General features: G+C 38.3%; 1 protein-coding gene, 1 long non-coding RNA gene and 1 pseudogene across 3 annotated transcripts; 1 reads left to right on the forward strand and 2 right to left on the reverse strand.

The window, feature by feature from the left end:
- Positions 1–331: 331 nt before the first annotated feature.
- LOC122639348 lies at positions 332–972 on the reverse strand (annotated as a pseudogene).
- A 4361-nt stretch (positions 973–5333) lies between these two features.
- On the reverse strand, positions 5334–10511 carry LOC122638530 (nucleosome assembly protein 1;4-like). 2 transcript variants are annotated; one of them, XM_043831367.1, is made up of 12 exons: positions 10376–10511; positions 10215–10240; positions 10012–10107; positions 8079–8171; positions 7143–7236; positions 7007–7068; positions 6737–6921; positions 6463–6640; positions 6342–6385; positions 5803–6061; positions 5693–5710; positions 5334–5596 (listed from the first exon to the last, which is right to left on the reverse strand). In XM_043831367.1, the coding sequence occupies exons 1-12, from the start codon at positions 10440–10442 to the stop codon at positions 5528–5530; spliced, it is 1191 nt and encodes a 396-aa protein (XP_043687302.1). In that variant the 5' UTR covers positions 10443–10511; the 3' UTR covers positions 5334–5527. The 2 variants fall into 2 exon arrangements, with proteins under 2 accessions (XP_043687302.1, XP_043687303.1); XM_043831368.1 differs by lacking the exon at positions 5693–5710.
- On the forward strand, positions 10376–18713 carry LOC122638531. The gene is made up of 3 exons (XR_006329476.1): positions 10376–10511; positions 15737–15742; positions 18683–18713. It is a non-coding gene; the product is annotated as an uncharacterized LOC122638531 (long non-coding RNA).
- Positions 18714–19322: the final 609 nt, after the last annotated feature.

Raw genomic sequence — 19322 nt, forward strand, 5'->3', positions numbered from 1 at the left:
CTCCGCAATAGTGTTGGTGCAGTCTCCATAATAGTTGGAAAAGGCAGCAATTACCTCTCCTTCCCCATTTCTAATCACTCCTCCTCCCCCTCCTAAACCAGGGTTGCCCTTGCAGGCCCCATCCACGTTGAGCTTGACTGACAAAAAGGGGGGGTTCCAGTAAACCAGAAATTCCAACTAAATTACCTGTTTCTAGAGAAACTTTTATCCTCTTAGAACCAAGATTTGATGATGAAAGCTGATTTAAATCATCATTATCATCGTCGTCATCATCATTAATTATCGTCATAGATCCTTCTAACATCTACCCAAAAAAAAAAAAAAATCCTTCTAACAGAGTTCTTTGATCCCTGGGGAAAGTTTTACTTTAGTTGTTCATCCTTTTCTTCTGCCAATAATTTCTTCTCCTTTTCCTGATCAATTTTGCGTTGCAAGGCCTCGAGGAGCATCCTCACATCTTCTTTCACCTTTGCATGCCTAGAGTTCATTGACTTCAATTCATCCAATGTTGCAAGATTGTCCAAGCATCTCTCTTTTTGAATCCAACGATTTCTTTTCCAAAGTCGATTTCTCTTCTTCTTCTTCATCCCTTCTCCTCTTCTGATCTTTTTCACCTTCCTCATCATCCTGATCTACACGCCAAGGCTCAAAATCATAATCTAAATTTTGTGGATCAATCTTCATCATCAATTCAGCAGAGTAGTTGGTGCATTTTAAGTAGAACCAGAATTTTTGAATTCCCAAATATGTCTCCCCAATAACATATTCTTTCCTTGACTTCAATTCAAATATGTCTCCCCCTTATTTCTTTAATTTTCACAAGTTTTACAACAAATACTCATGGGAAGCATCATCCGTACTTTAATTTGTTTTTTCTCTTTCAACTGCTGCCTCATCCTACGGGGAAGTTTTAAAGGATCAAATTCAAAATCTGGAGGGTAATATTTTATTCAAAGCGTTCCTCTCTCCCATCTTAATTTGCTTCTCAAAATCGAAAGAATTAAATCTAGCAGACTATGAATAAGGAATTAATTAATGAAGTTGTTGCATCAACGTTGGAGACTTCACAGCCAGGAGACATGGGAGATGGACGGGGAAGAAGTAGCACGGCCCGGCATTATATAATAGAGAAAATTGCCTAGATCTACTTAGGCACCATTTGATAACGTTACGCGTGTTTCAGTTCCGTTTCTCACAAAAAACGTGTTTTGGTGTTTTTGTTTGTAGAATGATGTTTCCGGATTGCAAAATAGTGTTTGATAAAACCTATTTCTTCAACAGTTTTGTGATGGTTATTGTAAATTACAGAAATGTCATTAATACTATAACATATATAAAGTCAATGATGTTAGGACATTAAAAATTATTAAAAATCCAAATAAAGTGTATATTAAAAATAATAAGAAAAACAGAGATGCACTAATAGGTTACTATAAATTACAGAAATGACATTAATACTATAAATTACAAAAGTTTATGGATCGATTAGACATATAAAAATTTTAAAGAATACAAATAGGAAATGTTTCATTCATTTTAGCATCTTCAAAACCAGAGAAGCAACAAAATTCATTCAAACTATCAACAAAAAAAGAAAGAAAAGAAAAAAAAAAAAAAAAAAAAACACAGAGAAGCAGGATGCTCATGATTGCCTTCTATGAATAGTTGAATAAAAAGTGTCATGGTGGATTCGAACCACCATCCCCTTGGAACATGCTTGAGACATCCTCATGTTCCAAGTGCTCTACCAATTTGAGCTAAAGACCCAACAAGTAAAATTTGAAATTTACAAGTAACCATGAGACCATGCCACAAACCATGTTTTAATGATAATACCCAATTGGGACTTTGCCACAACCCTTCCAAATGTTCTCACATGCATTGAACAAAACACGAGATCATGTAACAAAACAAGAAAAAAATTATTGAAGAGGACAATTAAAATCAATTGTTTCTTCATTAGATAACAAGTCATTGATGAACAACAAGTACACCATCCAGAACTAAGCTAATCTAACCCTGTCCAGCACCTTATCTAGTGCCAGATTTTCATTAAATCATAAGCACAATGTATATGTGAAGTGTTCCACTACAACATTATTTTTCCACTCATGTTCATCTTCTACGGCCTATCCATTAGATTTGCTTGATATTTTGGGTCATTGAAGGTCCCCCTGATTAGGTTCTTCGACCAAGATTTGAGGCTGATCCAAGCGTCTGATGTTGTCAAATAAAAATCTCCAAGAAGCTAGATATACCCTGTTTTTTTTGGGTTTTCTGGACAGAATCAATTCTGAAATTATTAGAGATTTGTCCATCAGATTTGTCTGATATTTTTGGGCATTATCGACCCCTCTGAAAGGCCTCTTCAATCATGGGGTTCTTCTCCCCTATCTACCTACTATACTTGACTAGTATTGGGGACTCATCAGCAAAGGTAAGAGAAACCCAACCTCTATGGTCTCGTGTATAACGAACTTGTGCGTATTTTTTTGGGAATGTTCAGCATTGTAGACATGAACCCATAATTGTCTCAACCGCCAAAGCATTTTCTTGATGTTCTACTGCTGCAACTGAATCTCATTCATAACTCTAGCTTGGGGAGAAATGTTTCGTATAGCATAGGTGAATCATTTGTAGTATAGCAATTGTGAGAAAAGTATGGCCAAAAAAAAAACAAATTGATTCAGACCAATTTGACATTTCCCTATGTTTTATTAGTACTTTCAAACTAGTTTGAAAAAATGTTTGAAATTCTTTTGAATTAGCTGAATAACAACGATTGCTCCAAAGATGGAAGAAAAACTCCCTTCCATCAGTAGACATACCCGTATCAAATATCTCCTTTAGTCCCCACAAGCTTTTCAATTTTCTTTATCTCCAAAGGGCTTCTATATGGCAAATGGATATCTTCTTTTCAAAAGGCAAAAGGGTTGCAGAAAGCATCTGGCATAATCTTATTCATTTCCCTTCTCTCCAGTAATTGGTTTACCTCTTGGAGAGAGTTTGAGATGAGTTGGTCACCCCCTTCCAATTTCAAGGTGCTACTCAAAGCTAGCAATATAAGCCTTATGCCACAAGCTAGGTAGAGTTCTGTGGAAAATCACACTTCTGGTCTTTGGATGGGAGGTGGGAAAGAATGGGATGAAGTATTTGGAAGAAACATAAGAGTACATTTTAAGCTATGTATAGAACAATCTAATTTCTGGGATTTAAAGTGTGTGAGATATTGTAAACGTAAATGGGCTGGGCCCAAGTAGTGCGCCCATGAGGGGCTGGCCGCGCGAGACCCGAGCTCTGGAGGGGTCGGTCACTTAAGTGACCAATCCCTCCCCTTTTCTATTCGGTCTAGACCTCTAGTGGAAGTCGACCATGTGAGAGGGGCGTCCAGGGTTTTGTCTATAAATAAGTATTAGGCCTAAACCCTAATACAATTAATTTCATATCTTTTGAGAAGCCGTCTCTCTCCCTTTCTTTCAAGTTCTGTGTTATCCTAGGGTTTCCATCGTTGCCTTGGGTTTTGTGGTGTGGAGTTCTTCTTCGTGGAGAAACCTTCCGAGATTATTCGTGATCGTGACCTGCTCGTAATTGCAAGCCGCATTCGATCATCCTTTCCGCTGCTATTCCATTCAGTTCAGGTAATCCCTAAACCTCTGTGATTAATGAAATGCTAATATGTTAACAGATATGAACACGAGAAGTACAGAACAAGGGTCCCAAAGAATTGTGAAAGGCATTTTTCTTAATGACAGCAAAATGCTGATTCTATGGAAACAGTAGAGAAGGAAAATATGTTCTTGATTGATAATCTTGGATAAGAGCAAAGTAATCCAATGAATTTAAGCTCTCATGCCCACTGTCATTCTTTTCTTCTTTTACTGTGCTTTGGTCTAATAATAGACTATGTGGATAATGGCCTCTTTTGCTTCATTTTGGGGGGTTTGTTTTGTTGGCTGGATAGGATTTCCCCCAAGGCTTTTTGACTATTACGGTTGTCTCTAGCTTGTTAGTTTTTCACAATGAAAGCTGAAGATCTTCAATAAGTGACTATTGTATCATTGAAAATGAAATTCTCAAATGAGGAACATAACTAACTAACCACCACTATCTAATAAACACATCGGCCAACTTATACCAGTTACATAACAATTGAAATCTCTACTTAAAAATTAATTACTTTTCATGGGGTAAGGGTGATTATTTCACCCCATCATATGTTTGGACAGGGACAAAACTTTGGATGCCATGATATTCGAATCTAATTCTACTGGTATTCTAACATCGATCATATGCTCTGTTCTCAAAAGGACAACGGTCCTACACCCCAATCATATTCTTTTAGAATAAAAACATGCCAGTGATGCCACAATGTTTTCGATTGCAAAGCACGTAAAACACTTGCTCAGATTAATTTAAAAATGGAAGAAAGAACGCTAACCAGTGCCCGCGTGCAAAATGACCAGCTCACCCACCTGGAAGATGGAAAGGATCAGGGGTGCGCCAATCATTTCACGCGCAGCTGTGCCTGGCGCAGGTACATGCCGTACTATAGCACCAGTTAGCATTCCTTTCCCCTTTAAAAATTGTATTGAGAATGACTTGTGATGGTCTCCTTAAGTACTTGTAAAAACAGATTACATTTAAGTGCTTTTTAAGATTCGTAGTTATATACTCAGAATCTGGATCCATATTGGATTGTAAATTGATATTATTGCCTTGAGCATGAGAGATTACATGAGTGTATATATATAGGTAAGGTGAGAAGAATCCACAAGATTGGAAAGTCAATCACCATAACCATATAGAGAGAGATGTGATTGAGAGAATATAGAGATTGAGAGAGATTACATACAATAATAAAAAGATATATAATGAAAAAGTAGGATGGCATGGGATTGCATGCAATGATGGTAAATATGTGTGATTGCATGCAATGATGGTAGGTACCAAGATGGAAGGCTATTATGACTGATAATCCATATCAGAATTGGCCTGCCAAGAAAATGAACTTCATCTCAACTCCAGGAATTGGGGCTTTTCCAGAATCGGTCGGAGCAAGTTCGGAGGAGGATCGGAGGGAGAGGGATACCTTTAAAAACCTGACACTTCAGATTGAAGGACGAAGTTAAATGGTTTTTATTGAAAATTCAAGAGATCTCCCGAGTAATTAGACAAAAGCAAAAGTGAAACACCACTAAAATTTGGGTGGAAGCAACAGAACATCAGTCTCAAGCATTGGAACAAAACCCATATATATTGGAAGAAAAGTTCTTAAGAAGTTCACAACACTGGGTACCCAGAGGAAACCCAAACCACCCCCGCCCCCTTCCTCTCCCCCACAACACCAAAGGGGGAAATCAAAAAAAGAAAGAAAAAACTCTAAAAAAAAGTATAATCACTATAATATTGCTAACAAAGAAGATAAAGGAAACCCAAAAAAGTCTCTTCACCCTGCTCTCTCGTACTCTCCAATCCACAGAATCCCACTTAGACACAAGTCACCCAGTCTTTGTGTCGGCTCTACACATTACTGCTGCTTACACTCTGGAGGCCTCTCACCTTGTGGACCTTCCCTAGTTTGGGCTCTCCCACTCTTCTGTAGTTTACAGAGTCAAATGGACACATTATAAGCTTTAATCAAACCAATAATGCTAAGGAATAAAAAGATTACACGATAATTCTAATCTCTTACCTTGTGTCCAGCTGATGGCTGTGAGAACATCAGAAACAAATGGTGTTAGGTCAGGACTGAAAAAAGAGTTAAGTAAATAACAGTCAAAAAATATTCATAAAATTGTGTACCTTCTTCCTGCTCTTGCTTTCCTCTTCATCTTCATCATCATCATCATCCTCGTCCTCATCATCTTCATCATCATCCTCGTCCTCATCATCATCCTCGTCCTCATCATCTTCATCTTCCTCGTCATCATCTTCTTCTTCAGCATCCTCATCTTCTTCTTCATCGTCATCTCCTTCTATATCTTCAAACTCATCATCTTGAACAGCCTCCCCTGTAAACCATGACACAGCATGGGGTATAATTTTGTCTCGGATGGTTGACCTACACAAGGCATCAGACAAACCCAGTTCATTCCAAATGGCACATGCAATGGTTTGGAAAGGTCAAGGAAAGATACTCAAATCTGACTGGAAGAAGGGGGGGAAAGATTTCAAACATTCAAATAAATTACATCATATTTGAATAAATATTTCAGCCAGCATTTTCACATCTTATAAAGTTTCGAATGACTAGCAATTTCCGTTGGATCTCCGAAGAAAACAAAATACAAGAAATATGTTAGAATTCAGGGAGCTCTACCCATAAGAATGAATTTACTTACCCAATGTCATAGTCTTGTTCCATTTGATTTTGAAGCTGCTCAGCCTGTCAAGGAAAGAATATCAATTAACGAACATTAAGCTCCTAAATGGCCTAATGACGAGTACTAATACAATACTTACAGTCTCTTCATCAATATCATCGTCATCCTCGGGAACCTGAGGAGGATTGAAGAAGTTGAAGAAACTTTCGCAGTCCTTAGTTTTGGTGATGGGCTTGGCATTCTTGGATCCCTTTCTTGGCTTCTTTTTCAAGACCTTCTGTGTCAAGCTTTTCCCAGGACACCATTTAATCTCCGTCCTACAACACAACCAAAATAAAGTGCAATATAAGGAAAGAAGAGTACACAAGAACAATATCACAAAAACTTCTACGGTCGGTTGCAAACAGACTTACCCTATTGCTTTCCCTAGAATTGGCTCATCATCGTCAATCATGTGGTATGTTTTTGTTAGTACTGAATTTTTGAAGTAAGGATTAGGATCAAAGAAGAATTCAAGCTTGAAACCCTTAGGATCATCAATCCTAAACCACTTGATATTTTTGAGATACTTGAGAGCCCCTTCATCATGCTCCGAGATCTGGAGTCCGGAAAAAGCAAAATCAAAATAAACAATACTGAAACAACAAGCAGTACAAAACGCATGGCTAATTCCATCACCATACCTCCTCAGCTAAGACTTCATTAGTCTTCATTGCAGTGAGCCAAAAATTAGGCACCCCTTTCTCTGGACAAGTGTATATAACTAGTTAATAAAGATGCAAGCAAATTAAGTCATCCATAATTTCTATTTTCTTGTACCTTCTGCAGTTTTATCTTCTCCTTCTTGGTCTGTCTCAGGTTCATTGGAAACTACTCCTTCAACTTCAACTACACCATTCACAATTTCATATCGCTGGAAAGAGTACAAAAGAACGACTGAGCAGAGTTGGACAAAATAGAGAAAAGTACAAACATCTTAGAACTATCAGCAGCCAAACAATAAATACCAGCAAAGCTACAAAATGAAGGACTCTTGGACGGGCATACCCTATGAGTGTTCACCTATACTTGGACCATTTACACCCCCCCCCCCCCAAAGAACCCATGCTGGACAAGATGGGACAAGGGTGTGGCTGCAAATATATGAGTTTAGGATAGCAAATCCGTATCTATTCCATTCTGTATTGAAACTCCTCCGTTGTTTTATTGTTTGTATTTTATTCTGAATATTTGGATCCAATTCCTTGCTTGGGCTCACCCAGCGTTAACCCTGATCTGATAATGTTGTAAGTCATATATAACTTGCAGTCAAAAATTAATCCACATAAATGCCTGGATAGTTATAAACATCCTTGTATTAATTATACATTACTCCTATCTAATTATGTTTGGAGCTCTTAATATATTGCTAGTTCAAAATGTATTGTTCTGCTACTATAAACAGCATCTTTCATTAGATATTACCATACGTGATTGCCTGATTGCCAAACTCATGGTACCAGAATCTCCATATCTAAGATTTTGAAGGTTAAAGCATATTCAACTACTAGACATATCCATACCAAACACACCCTCACCATAACCCATGTAATAAAAGGCGACATAAGCTATCGTTCTCAATCAGTAATGTATAAAGCAAACCCAACAGACTCCTTGCTACAAAGCTGTATAATAATGAATTATATATAAAAGACAATAAAACATTTTTAAATTTTTATTTATTCACGAAAATTTAAAGAAAATGAGATATCATACCTTGGTGTACCGTGGTTCATACAGCTTCTGGTATTTTGCCTCAAGTGCTGCTCTCTCCTCAAAAAATTTAGCCTCCAGTTCATCATGTTGACCCTGCAAATCAAGAAAGCATTAGAAGGATCAGGGACCAGAAAATTCATCATTAAAAACGAGAAAAAAAAAAAGAAGAAGAAAAACAATAGCATCTCTTGCCCTCGAGCATTCTTCAAGCAATCAAAACAAAGGCAGAGGGAAAAGGATAAAAGCATTATCACATAGAAAGTGAATATTAAACTACTGATGTCCCAATGTGCAAATTGTCTAACCATGGAAATGGATAATCGGCAGGAAAATCTAAAGAGCCAGGAGAGAAGAAAGAATATAAGGATCAAAAGTATTGGAGTAAAGAAGAATGAACAGAAAATTAGCAGGAAGCAGAAAATCTAACTGACAAGCATAAATGAAGCTAGAAAAACTTGTAGAAATTAAACCAGCTCACATAAAAGATAATTAATGGTCACAAACAATACCTGCGCGCAAATTGTACAATGAATGGAATTGAATAAACATAACAAATCATATGACCGAGGATGAAGCATAACTTTCTCGCTGCAGCTTATAAAGCATCAAAAGGGATGCAAAAACACTATGCAGGATGAAGCACAACTTTGTCGCTGTAGCTTATAAAGAATCAAAAGGGATGCAAAAACATCACCATGCAAACATAAAGTTGGTTCAAATATGAAGACTAATCCAGATATGTAGAAAATTTACGTTTTACAATTCCTTTTCCTGCCAACAATAAATAAATTTAATAAATGGAAATCGTTACAGTTTTAAATGCAGATTGACCATCGATCAAGAGGCTCCATGAGAATTATAAATGACCTGTTTAACTACACTGGAGCAGCTTGTCACGGACTCAAATTCCTCTGAGTCTCCCACCAATCCCCACATTGGCCAGCTTTGGGGAGGGTCTTGGGCTTCTTATAAGCAGGGTATGGTTTCCTCCCCCCTAATAATGCATTTTTAGGGTGATTGGATTGGACCGTAACATATGAAATCAGAGTCAGACAAACAGATGTTGGGGATGTGGGTTGGGAGCACTGCAGTGTGGGTCCCACATAGAGATCCCCAAGGAGTGCATCAGGGATTGAGTAGGGGAGATTGTCATGGAATATTCAAACTCCTCCTTGCTCAATGCTACATAGGCTATCTTTGGAGAGAGCCTTGGGCTTATAGGTGGGGTAAGGTTTCCTCCCCCTAATAGATGCATCTTTTGAGGTGGTTGGACTAGACCCTGACAAGCTGCTCCATTACTTAAAGAAATAAGCAACTACATCGAAATGATTGGGTCTCATCCCCCTAATGAAAATGAAATTGGCCAAGCTTCACAAGGAAAAATAATAGCGTGCTGAAACAGAAAATTCAAAATTGATTGCAGACCGATATACCATAATCTGTTCATGGCTTCATGCACATGCGATAAACCATCACAATGCTGGCATTTCAGCCAACACTTCGATCCTCTGTGGTGTAAAGATAGAAAGAAACAGGTAACACATAATTTGGTGATGCAACCACCCAACCAATGCTCTAAGTAACAAAAACAGTACCCACCATATTACACTCATATTTTGGCTAAATCAATCCATATTTTTCTAATCTATAACTCATGAATCAAACCTTTGAGAGAGAAAGAAAACAGAGAAGAGAAGTTCACAATAGATAGAACAAATCCCCATCTATAACGTCAAGGAAATAAACCATAAGTGATCTACAGCCAATGAAGAGTTTCCAATTAAACAGCAAGTTAGGGTTTAGCTACTATACAAACTTGGGGAGACGCTGTAAAGTTCCCCACCAGTAAAAATACACCTTGAAATCTATGGCAAAAAAAAAATTTGGGGAAGCGCAGGGAACAGTTTAAGTGCAAAGAACAAATAAGACGAACCTGAATCTCTCTGAGAACCTCGACACGCTTCCTGACATTTGGAGATAGAGTTTCAAGAACATCAGAGTGTTGTCCAGCCAGATGTTGAAGCTTGTCCTGTACAAACCCAATCAACCATAGAGCCACAGCCAAACCCAACAGAAAAAAATCTATATACAGGGAACAACTTGAACTCAAGGCCAAAAAAAGTAGAAAAATCTCACCTTTAGAGAAGTAACAAGACTTAGAGCTGCATAAGATATCATGTAACAGGTGAAGATAAGGCTTAAAAATACCTTAAAATCAACAAAACTGAAAACGAAAAAGGATGGAAATCAAATGGAGAGAGATTAAGATTGATGATGAAGGTTAGTAGTCACTATACCAGCAGCGGCGCCTGGAAGGGCGGAGTTAAGATCGGCCATGTTGAACTGATCCTTGTTGTTACTCATGATGCGTGATGATAATAAAACTCTAGGGTCTATACACAAAAGAAAACTTTAGAACTTTTTTGAAATAGTGTATCATGGAAGAGCAAGAAACAGAGTGTTGTGGCTCGATCTAGTGCTGAGTCAGAATATCGAGCCATGGCACAATTGACTTGTGAATTAATGTGGATACAACAATTACTGTCTGAGGTGGGCTTCAAGATTCTAGTTCCTATCTAGCTATAGTGTGATAACCAGGCAGCGGTTCATATTGCTTCTAATCCTGTGTTTCATGAGAGGACGAAACACATTGAAATTGACTGCCATTTTGTTCGTGAAAAGATGCAAAATGGATTGATTCTTCCAAGTCATGTTCGAACCGGAGAACAACTTGCTGATGTGCTTACTAAACCTTTAGGTAATGGGAGGATAGAATATATTTGTTACAACCTGGGCATGATTGATATATATGCTCCAGCTTGAGGGGGAGTGTTAGACGCCATATCGAGGGCCCAAACAGGGTCTCGGGATTAGCACCTGATGCTAATCCCGAGACACATATTTTGGGCATTAAGTGAAGCCCTTTTGGGTCTTTTCCCTTACCCTACTCCTTATATTGTCTTGTCTCTTTTCTCTTTGGGGTTAATAGAGAATTGATTACGGCTGCAACTCTTCTCTCCCTCTCTTCTTCTTCTCTTCTTCTTCTTCTCTGGTTTTCCACAGGTTACAACTGTCATTGACTTCACTAGGTTTACGATCGTGCTCTGACTCCAGAAGTACTAGGCCATTCCTCTGTTTCTCTTCCAAAGCAGTAGCCATAAATTCTTCCTTTTCAACGAAAGCAACCAAATGATTAGGACATTGAGCATACAAATGCTTGTACCACTTACATGAGAAGCACTATATCTCAGCCTGTGGCTTTGTAGGAGGTATGCCGGAATCATGCCGAGATAGAGAATGAGGGTGGTTTGGCCTTGAAGATGCCATAGATGAACTGGTAACTTGTGGCTTGCTAAATGACTTTCCTTAGAGAGAAGACTATTGCTGACTGGAACTATCACCCTTAGAGAAAGTATCTGTTAAAGTCTTCCAAGTGTATGGTCGCTTCAGACTTTCTTCTACCTAATATGCCACCTGTACAGCATCATCCATCGTAGGCAGTCGACTGGATACTATTGCATCACTGATCTGAGGGTGCAATCCATTGTGGAACTGTGCCACCAATACCTCCTCATCCCATTCAAAATTAGATCGAGTGGTTAAATAGTAAAACCTGACTACATATTCCTCAATTATCATGATGTCCTGTCTCAATTGTACAAACTTGTGGTGCATACGCTGCTTGTAGTCAGTAGGCAAGAATCTCTGGTTCATGGCTTCTCTCATCTCAGCCCAAGTAGTCTCTAACCCAATACCTCGAATTCGATTATGTTGTTGGTGTCTGATCACCAAACTCGAGATATACCATCTAAAATATCTCCAAACTATGAACCTAGTCAAGATACCGCTCTGGTTGTTATCCTCATAAAAGTCAAGGACGTCCAGCACTCCAGATTCGCTCCTCTTTCAGCTCCATAAAGAGGATCATCATATCAACCAACTCCATATGGTGGTAGTAGTGTATGATGTGGTGGTGTGGTGTAAGATGTGGTGGTGGTGGTGGTGGTGGTGGTGGTGGCAGTGGTATAACATGAGACGGGCCCTGTAGGATGGAGTTAGAAGTATCCCCAGACTGTATAGGACTCTCTCCTTTATCAGAAGCCACCAATCTGTCAATGGAAGCTTGCATGGATGCCATCATAGTTTGAATAGAACTAACAACTGTGCTAAGGGTACCAACACGATCTGTGAAGTTGGCAATATCACCTGCTTTCATCTTTATAAGAATTAAGCTATCATGGAATCTCTTTATTGGCCACCATGGTTGGGATATGATTAAAATCTCAAATTGGTGGTGATCCCAAGGTTCGGAACCCTTTTCAGAAGCACTATGGACCCACACAAGCAAGAAAACTCTCAAACCAATGGCAAAATAGTAAATAAACTGAAGTTTATGAGAATGGCACAACTGTAATTAAAAGGAATCTTAAATGGTTATTAAAGAATAGAGGGTGGAGGGACATAAATAGAAATAAACCTTTAAGTGCATTATCGTGGGGGACAATAGAGTTATATAGGAAGGGATAATTCTGGAATTAAAAGGAAATAAGACTTAAATGGATTAGAAGATCTAAGGGGGGGCAATATTGGACATTGGGGTTAAAAAAAGGGATTTAACGTGGGGGAGGGGAGGAAGACGAGGTTATTTTCAACCTGTGTCCAACAAACCAGCAAAGAAGGGAGGAGAGTTCAAGTTTGACAGTGGACCGACCCGATTTAAGAAATTCGGCCACCAGAGTATGGGGAACGAACCACGGTGAAGGCTCCTAAAACCATAGTTCGAGAACTCGCGAGATCTCGACGAGTTTCTCGGTTTTTCAAAATCCCAAGACGAGACTGCCTACGAGTCTCAAAATGTCAATATCTCTCCCTCCGAGATCTCGGTTTGACATAGGAAAATGCCCATCTAGGTCCTTTATATGAGTGCCAGATCTCGAGATCTTGCTGGAAATTCTTGGTATACAGACACCTATCTATGCCAGGAACCAAGACAGACAAGACAGACACTTCTTTATGCCTAATATCATTCAAGTAAATGCTTTTGTATTTGTATTTCATTTACTTAAGATATTATTCATAAATAAGCAAATACCCCCCCCCCCATTTGAATCCAATAAAAATAGTTAAAAAATCAAATTCCAAAAGGAAAAAAAGTCAACCCCCCAGTTTAAGAACAAAAACTGGATTTTCGACGGTAGGTGCAATTTTCAACTTTCTAATGCTGGGGTTTTTCTCAAACCTAAAAATTCCATAAATCTTATTATGGTAAAACATTGCTAAAAACCAAAAGTGCGGTAAAATATTCATTTGTTTTGATGTCCAAAAAATTATTTTCATTCAAAGCGATTTTGACAGCATTCGCGCACACCGAATTAAGTTTGACCGGTACATAACTCTTTCAATATAAATCAGATTTTTCAAAGCTTTCCAACAAGTCCAAGATTGCTAAAATCTGATTTATATTGAAAGAGTTATGTACCGGTCAAACTTAATTCAAGAGACGAATGTCACAAAATCGCTCCAATGAAAATAATTTTTGGACATCAAAACAAATGAATATTTTACCGCACTTTTGGTTTTTAGCAATGTTATACCATAATAAGATTTATGGAATTTTTAGATTTGAGAAAAAACCCAGCATTAGAAAGTTGAAAATTGCACCTACCGTCGTAAATCTAGTTTTTGTTCTTGAACTGGGGGGTTGACTTTTTTCCCTTTTAGAATTTGATTTTTTAACTATTTTTATTGGATTCAAATGGGAGGGGATATTTGCGTATTTATGAATAATATCTTAAGTAAATGAAATACAAATACAAAAGCATTTCCTTAAATGATATTAGGCATAAATAAGTGTGTTTGTCCTGTGTCTGTCCTGGTTTCTAGCATAAGTAAGTGTCTGTCCTGCTTTCCTACTAACTGAAACTCCTATATGGACTTTGTTTTTGCAAAATCTGATAGTGCCATTGTGTTTAAATGGCCTAAAATAGGCTCAATACCAAGTTTCAGACCCAAACTAGGTCTAAAACCCACCGAGATGAGGCTTTGAGTCGAGAAAAAAAAAAGCGCACCTACTCGGTGAGATCTCGACTCGACTCGGTTTTTCAAGGATCCAAGTTGGCACCGAGACCCAAGTTTTCGAACCTTGCCTAAAACCCAAGTATGGGCGAACTCAATCTTCAACCTAACAGTTTCAAAACTTCACTGGCGAATGTTACAGAACTAGGTAGGGGTTCTTTTTTTACCTCATAACAGGGAGGGAATCAGCTTCGAAAATTTAGAGATGGAGTCTTCATGGAAATGTGATTCAACCCTAGGTTCCCTGAGAGGCCTAGGGTATCTTAAGGGAACCTCACGAAAGAATCAGGACGCGCTAATGTCAACGCAAGGTCTACCCTAGGCCATGCTCGGTTTCAACAGGTGGGAAGAAGAGAAATATGACAAGGAAGAAAGTACCAAACAACAAAGGAAGAAGGAAAGAACAGGGAGAGAGAAGCAGAGATCGTATCTTAACGGAGCAAAGAGAGAGATTGATGGGGAGGAACTTTCAGCTCTGATACCAAATTGGTGGAGGCCCAATGAGAGAACGGGAAGATATCTGAGATGGGAACTCAAAGTTGCAGGGACGATAGGAAGTTCCATGACCACAGTCGCACCCACATGCCACAAAATGATCAAATCAATTTATTTTCATTTTAATCTATCTATCCAATGATGGGTTACAAGGTATAAATAAAAGAAAATCGAAAGACTCCTAATTGGAATGTAAAACTGAAACTAACTTGCATCCAAATTGTTAGGTACTTGACTGATACGCCAAAAACTCAAGAGCTGATGGAACGTGTTAAATCAAGACCTTTAACCTATCTCATACTAAGCTGGCCCAATCTAGCACCCATACACTAAATCGAACCCCATTAGGCACATAACAGACCACCACGCTTTCGCAACCGTCATCCTCAACGGCTCACTCTAGGCAACTCTCACTCTGGTGGCAGGTAGCCTTTTCCAGGCGGCTCAACTTTGCCCCAATGTTTTTGCCTGGCAGCATAGCCCATTCTTGACGGCTTTCACTCTACTCTAGGTAGCCCTCTCCTAGGTAGCCCTTTTTGTGACTCAAACCCATGACAGGTGTCTAGCTCTGCTACCAAATGTTAGTACATGTTAAATCAAGCCCTTTAACCTATCCCATACTAGGCTAGCCCAAACTAGCGCCCATACACTAAATCGAGACCCATTAGGCACATAACACAAACTCTATCTCTCATTTCCTACATAGCCTATCCAAAGAAAAACATGATAAAAGAAGACTCCTGATTAAACTACTACCAGCCTTTATTAGACGAAAAACCCAAATTGTGCCGGTTTCGTTTGGGCTTGGGCTTCCCAAACCGGTCATGCTGGTCCAACCATTCAAGTGTCACTGTATCAGAATCACTAGGACTCAGATTTTTAGGCAATTCTGACAATTCAATCACGGACTTCCTTTGTTCCTGTATTTCCGGAATATGAGTTTTTTAGTTGTTATAAAAGTCACCTCCATTGTGAAGAGATGGGACAAGTATATTTTTTACCTACTAAATGGATATAAGTCGAGTAGAAATGTCCCAGGCGAGTATATTACCCAACAAAACACAACACGTCATAGATATGTACGAAAGGTTAGTGTGACGAAAGTTAAAGAAGCCTTAAGAAAGATGAAAGCAGGTAAGACATCAGGCCTAGACGAGATCCTAATAGAAGTGTGGAAAACCCTAGGAGGTTGTGGGGTTTATTGGTTAACCAATCTATCAAACAGGATTATGAACACAAGGAAGATGAATGGAGAAGTATTGTGATCCCGATTGATGTAGGACAAAACATGAAGAAAAAGAGATCAAAACACTGTTCATGTTACTGTACACATGAACAGTGTCAAAACCCCTTATTTTGCCTTGGTGAGAATATTATTAGAAGATCCTTGGTCGGGACTACATGAGAATCCTAGCTTTGACAAGAAAGAGGATCGGCTGCTAGAAGACTTGAAGATCTGATTTTATTTTGTTACTATTCTCTTAGTACTACTTAGTTACTAAATCTATTGGTTTCTATTTTACTTATTCTTGCATGTGGCTGAACTATAAAACCCAGTAGTTTCTAATTTTAGTTACCTTCGATTTTAGTTAGGTTTTAGTAGTTTCTATTTTCCTTACTTTCTATTTTAGATTATTTCTATTTTTATTGTAAGCTTGCCTAAGCTATTAATAGACCTCTCATTGTAATGAAGGAACACAATTTTTGAGAATAGAAATTGCTGGCCAAGCTTGCCATCGTATTATGGGAGAACCTCCTTGTTTCAATAGCTGGGATAGCTATGGGTGAGAGACCCAGGCTGAGAGAGCCACTCCCCCTACCCCCTTTCTTCTAAGTTCTATCCATGGTTTAAAGTATCGGTACGTATCGTATTGTATCGGTATCGGTCAATGTCAATACGATACATACCGATACATATCCTTTTTTTTCTAAAAAAAAATAATGTATTGCCTGTATCGATATGTATCGATCGATACGTGTCAATACGATACGATACGGTCAATACGTACTATTTTTTATTTTTTATTATTTTTTAAATGTATCGATATGTATCGGTACGTTTCGATATGTATCGACTGATACATTCGATACGTATCAATACTTAGAGAGACATGTGGTTATTTTCATTCTTTCCAAAAAACACGAACCAGAGAGGTTTCCCAGCGGAAAAAACCCCTGTTCAGCCAAGGAAAAAAACCCCAAATTGTTGCTTCAAATCCATTTTTTCGACCAAATCTGTTGAGGGCTTCAATTCCTTTGTGAAAAACAACTTTAGAAGAGGTGGAATCACATCCTTTGCTGCATCAACAACCCAGATTCGAAGATTGAAGGTGTTCTTGAAGGGAAAGGTGGTTTTTTTTTTTTAAATCTTTGATTTTAGTTCTTTTTTTTGCGATTCAAAGAGAAAAGGTTAAACTAAGTTAGTGATGCATTATTTGCATACATTTGCAAAAATCTTTGCATTTTTCACCCAAAACCGAAAATTGCTTCTCAAATTGATTTTTTTTATTTCTTCCAAAAATTTCAACCTATGTTTATGTGTATAATATATGTATAACATAATATACAGATCTATCACTTTCAATCAAGATTATATTTTTACCCTATAATCTGTAATTATTTTTTTCTATTTTCTGAAATTATAAATACTTACAAAAATGAAAAAATTTATGATTTTTTCATCTTTACCCTTTCATTATAGTTTGATTAAATGTCTCAATGGCTGAAATACATGAGAAGACTTAGATTGATATTATTTGTATGCTAAAGTACTATTTATATTATTACGACATTTTTTTAATTTCTGAAAAATTAAATAATGTGAAACTAATTATGGAAAATATAAAAATGTTTAAAGTTTGCTTAATATACTTTGCTAAGTACATGCAATGCATGAAATGCATCATATAGACATGTACTTTACTTGTATAAATTATTAATATGTGGATTTTAATATAGTTTAATATTTATATAGTTATCTACTTATCTTTGGTGTTTAGGACGATGCTGCGACAACAAGACATTGGGTGGTCTTATTGTACCAAGATAAACAACAATAGATTGCATACAATGTGCAACTTCTGTGACACTCAACATCTTGGAGGTGGGGTAACTCGGCAAAAATAACACATGGCAGGAGGATATGGAAATGTTGCAAAGTGTACAAAGTGCCCTGTAGAATTAAGCAAGGCAATGCAAAAACAAGAGAGATGCGGAAAATAAATCCACCCAAGCACATGAGGATGAGGATGTTTTGGTGGAAAATTTGATGGAAGACTTCAAAGCTTATAAAGGATCTGATATGGAAGCGGAGGAGGACCCAGAGTTGGCATGGGCGATGCGACAATCAAGACATAAAGCAAGAGAGAAACAATGGAGAGCTGAGCAATTGGTAAGAAGTCAATCAACTCGACCCCAACGTCAGGGCCCTGTAGACATTGGTGTTGGCTCATCTTGTCGTCCATTTGTAGCTAAGGGTAAGGAGCTTGCTGGTCTTAGTAGAGCAACCAGTGTCAAGGGAATGTTTGACCGGTTTACTAAGAGTGGTAAAGGTAAGAGAAAGAAGAGCCCAGATATCACAGACATGGATCTTAATGTCTACAGACCGAGAGATGATGGCCAACCGAGGATTGAAGAAAGCTTTCAACCCAAAACATTGAGTGAAGGGATAGGTAAAGCAATCTCCAGATGGTTCTATAGTTCCATGATTCCACCACATAAGGCCAAAGATCCCCACTTCAAGGCTATGGTAAAGGAGATTCAGCGGTGTGGGAAAAATGTGAAGCCACCCACACCTTATGAGATTGTTGGGCCTTACTTGGATGATATTATCCAAGAGGTGCATGAGTATATTGAGAGGTTCAAGGAGAAGTGGCCATTATATGGAGTGACCATCAAGTGTGATGGATGGAGTGGACCAACAAGATTATCCATCTTCAATTTCCTTGTCTATTGTGATGGACAGACGATCTTCCACAAGTCGGTCAATGCATCTAGTGAAATCAAATATGCCCATTACTTGAATAAGTTAATAGACGAAGTTGTGGAGGAGGTAGGAAAAGAAAATGTTGTCCAGATAGTAACTGACAATGCAGCAAATTTCAAAAAGACTGGTCAGTTGCTTATGTTGAAGAAGCAGAATCTATTTTTGACACTATGTGCGGTTCATTGTATAGATTTGATGTTCAAGGACATAGGAGAATTGCCAAAGGTCCAACGGTTGGTTGGTAATGCAAGGAAGATCACCAACTTTATTTATAAACATAGTTGGGTTTTGGCATTGATGAGGAGTCACACAAAAGGGGATTTAGTGAGGCCTGCAACCACAAGATTTGCAACAAATTACATTGCAATTGATAGCCTCATTTCCCGAAAGGATGGGCTCTTTAAGATGTTCACCTCTCCTGACTGGTTGACTAGCAGTTATGCAAGGTCTGAAATTGGGAGATTTGTTCAAGATCTTGTCACCTCCTCACAGTTTTGGGCTACGATGAGCCGACTTTATAATGTTCTGATGCTACTCTTTTGTCTGCTTCGAGAGGTTGATGGGGATAAGGAGCAGACCATGGGTAAGATGATAGAGGCCATGGAAGTAGTGAGAAGAGGATACATGACAATAACCCAACATCAAACAAGAAGTATTTGAAAATTATAAATGAGCGAAGGGAAAAGATG

The sequence above is a fragment of the Telopea speciosissima genome, chromosome 9 (genome assembly GCF_018873765.1).
Source record: "Telopea speciosissima isolate NSW1024214 ecotype Mountain lineage chromosome 9, Tspe_v1, whole genome shotgun sequence".
Classification (NCBI taxonomy): Eukaryota; Viridiplantae; Streptophyta; class Magnoliopsida; order Proteales; family Proteaceae; genus Telopea; species Telopea speciosissima.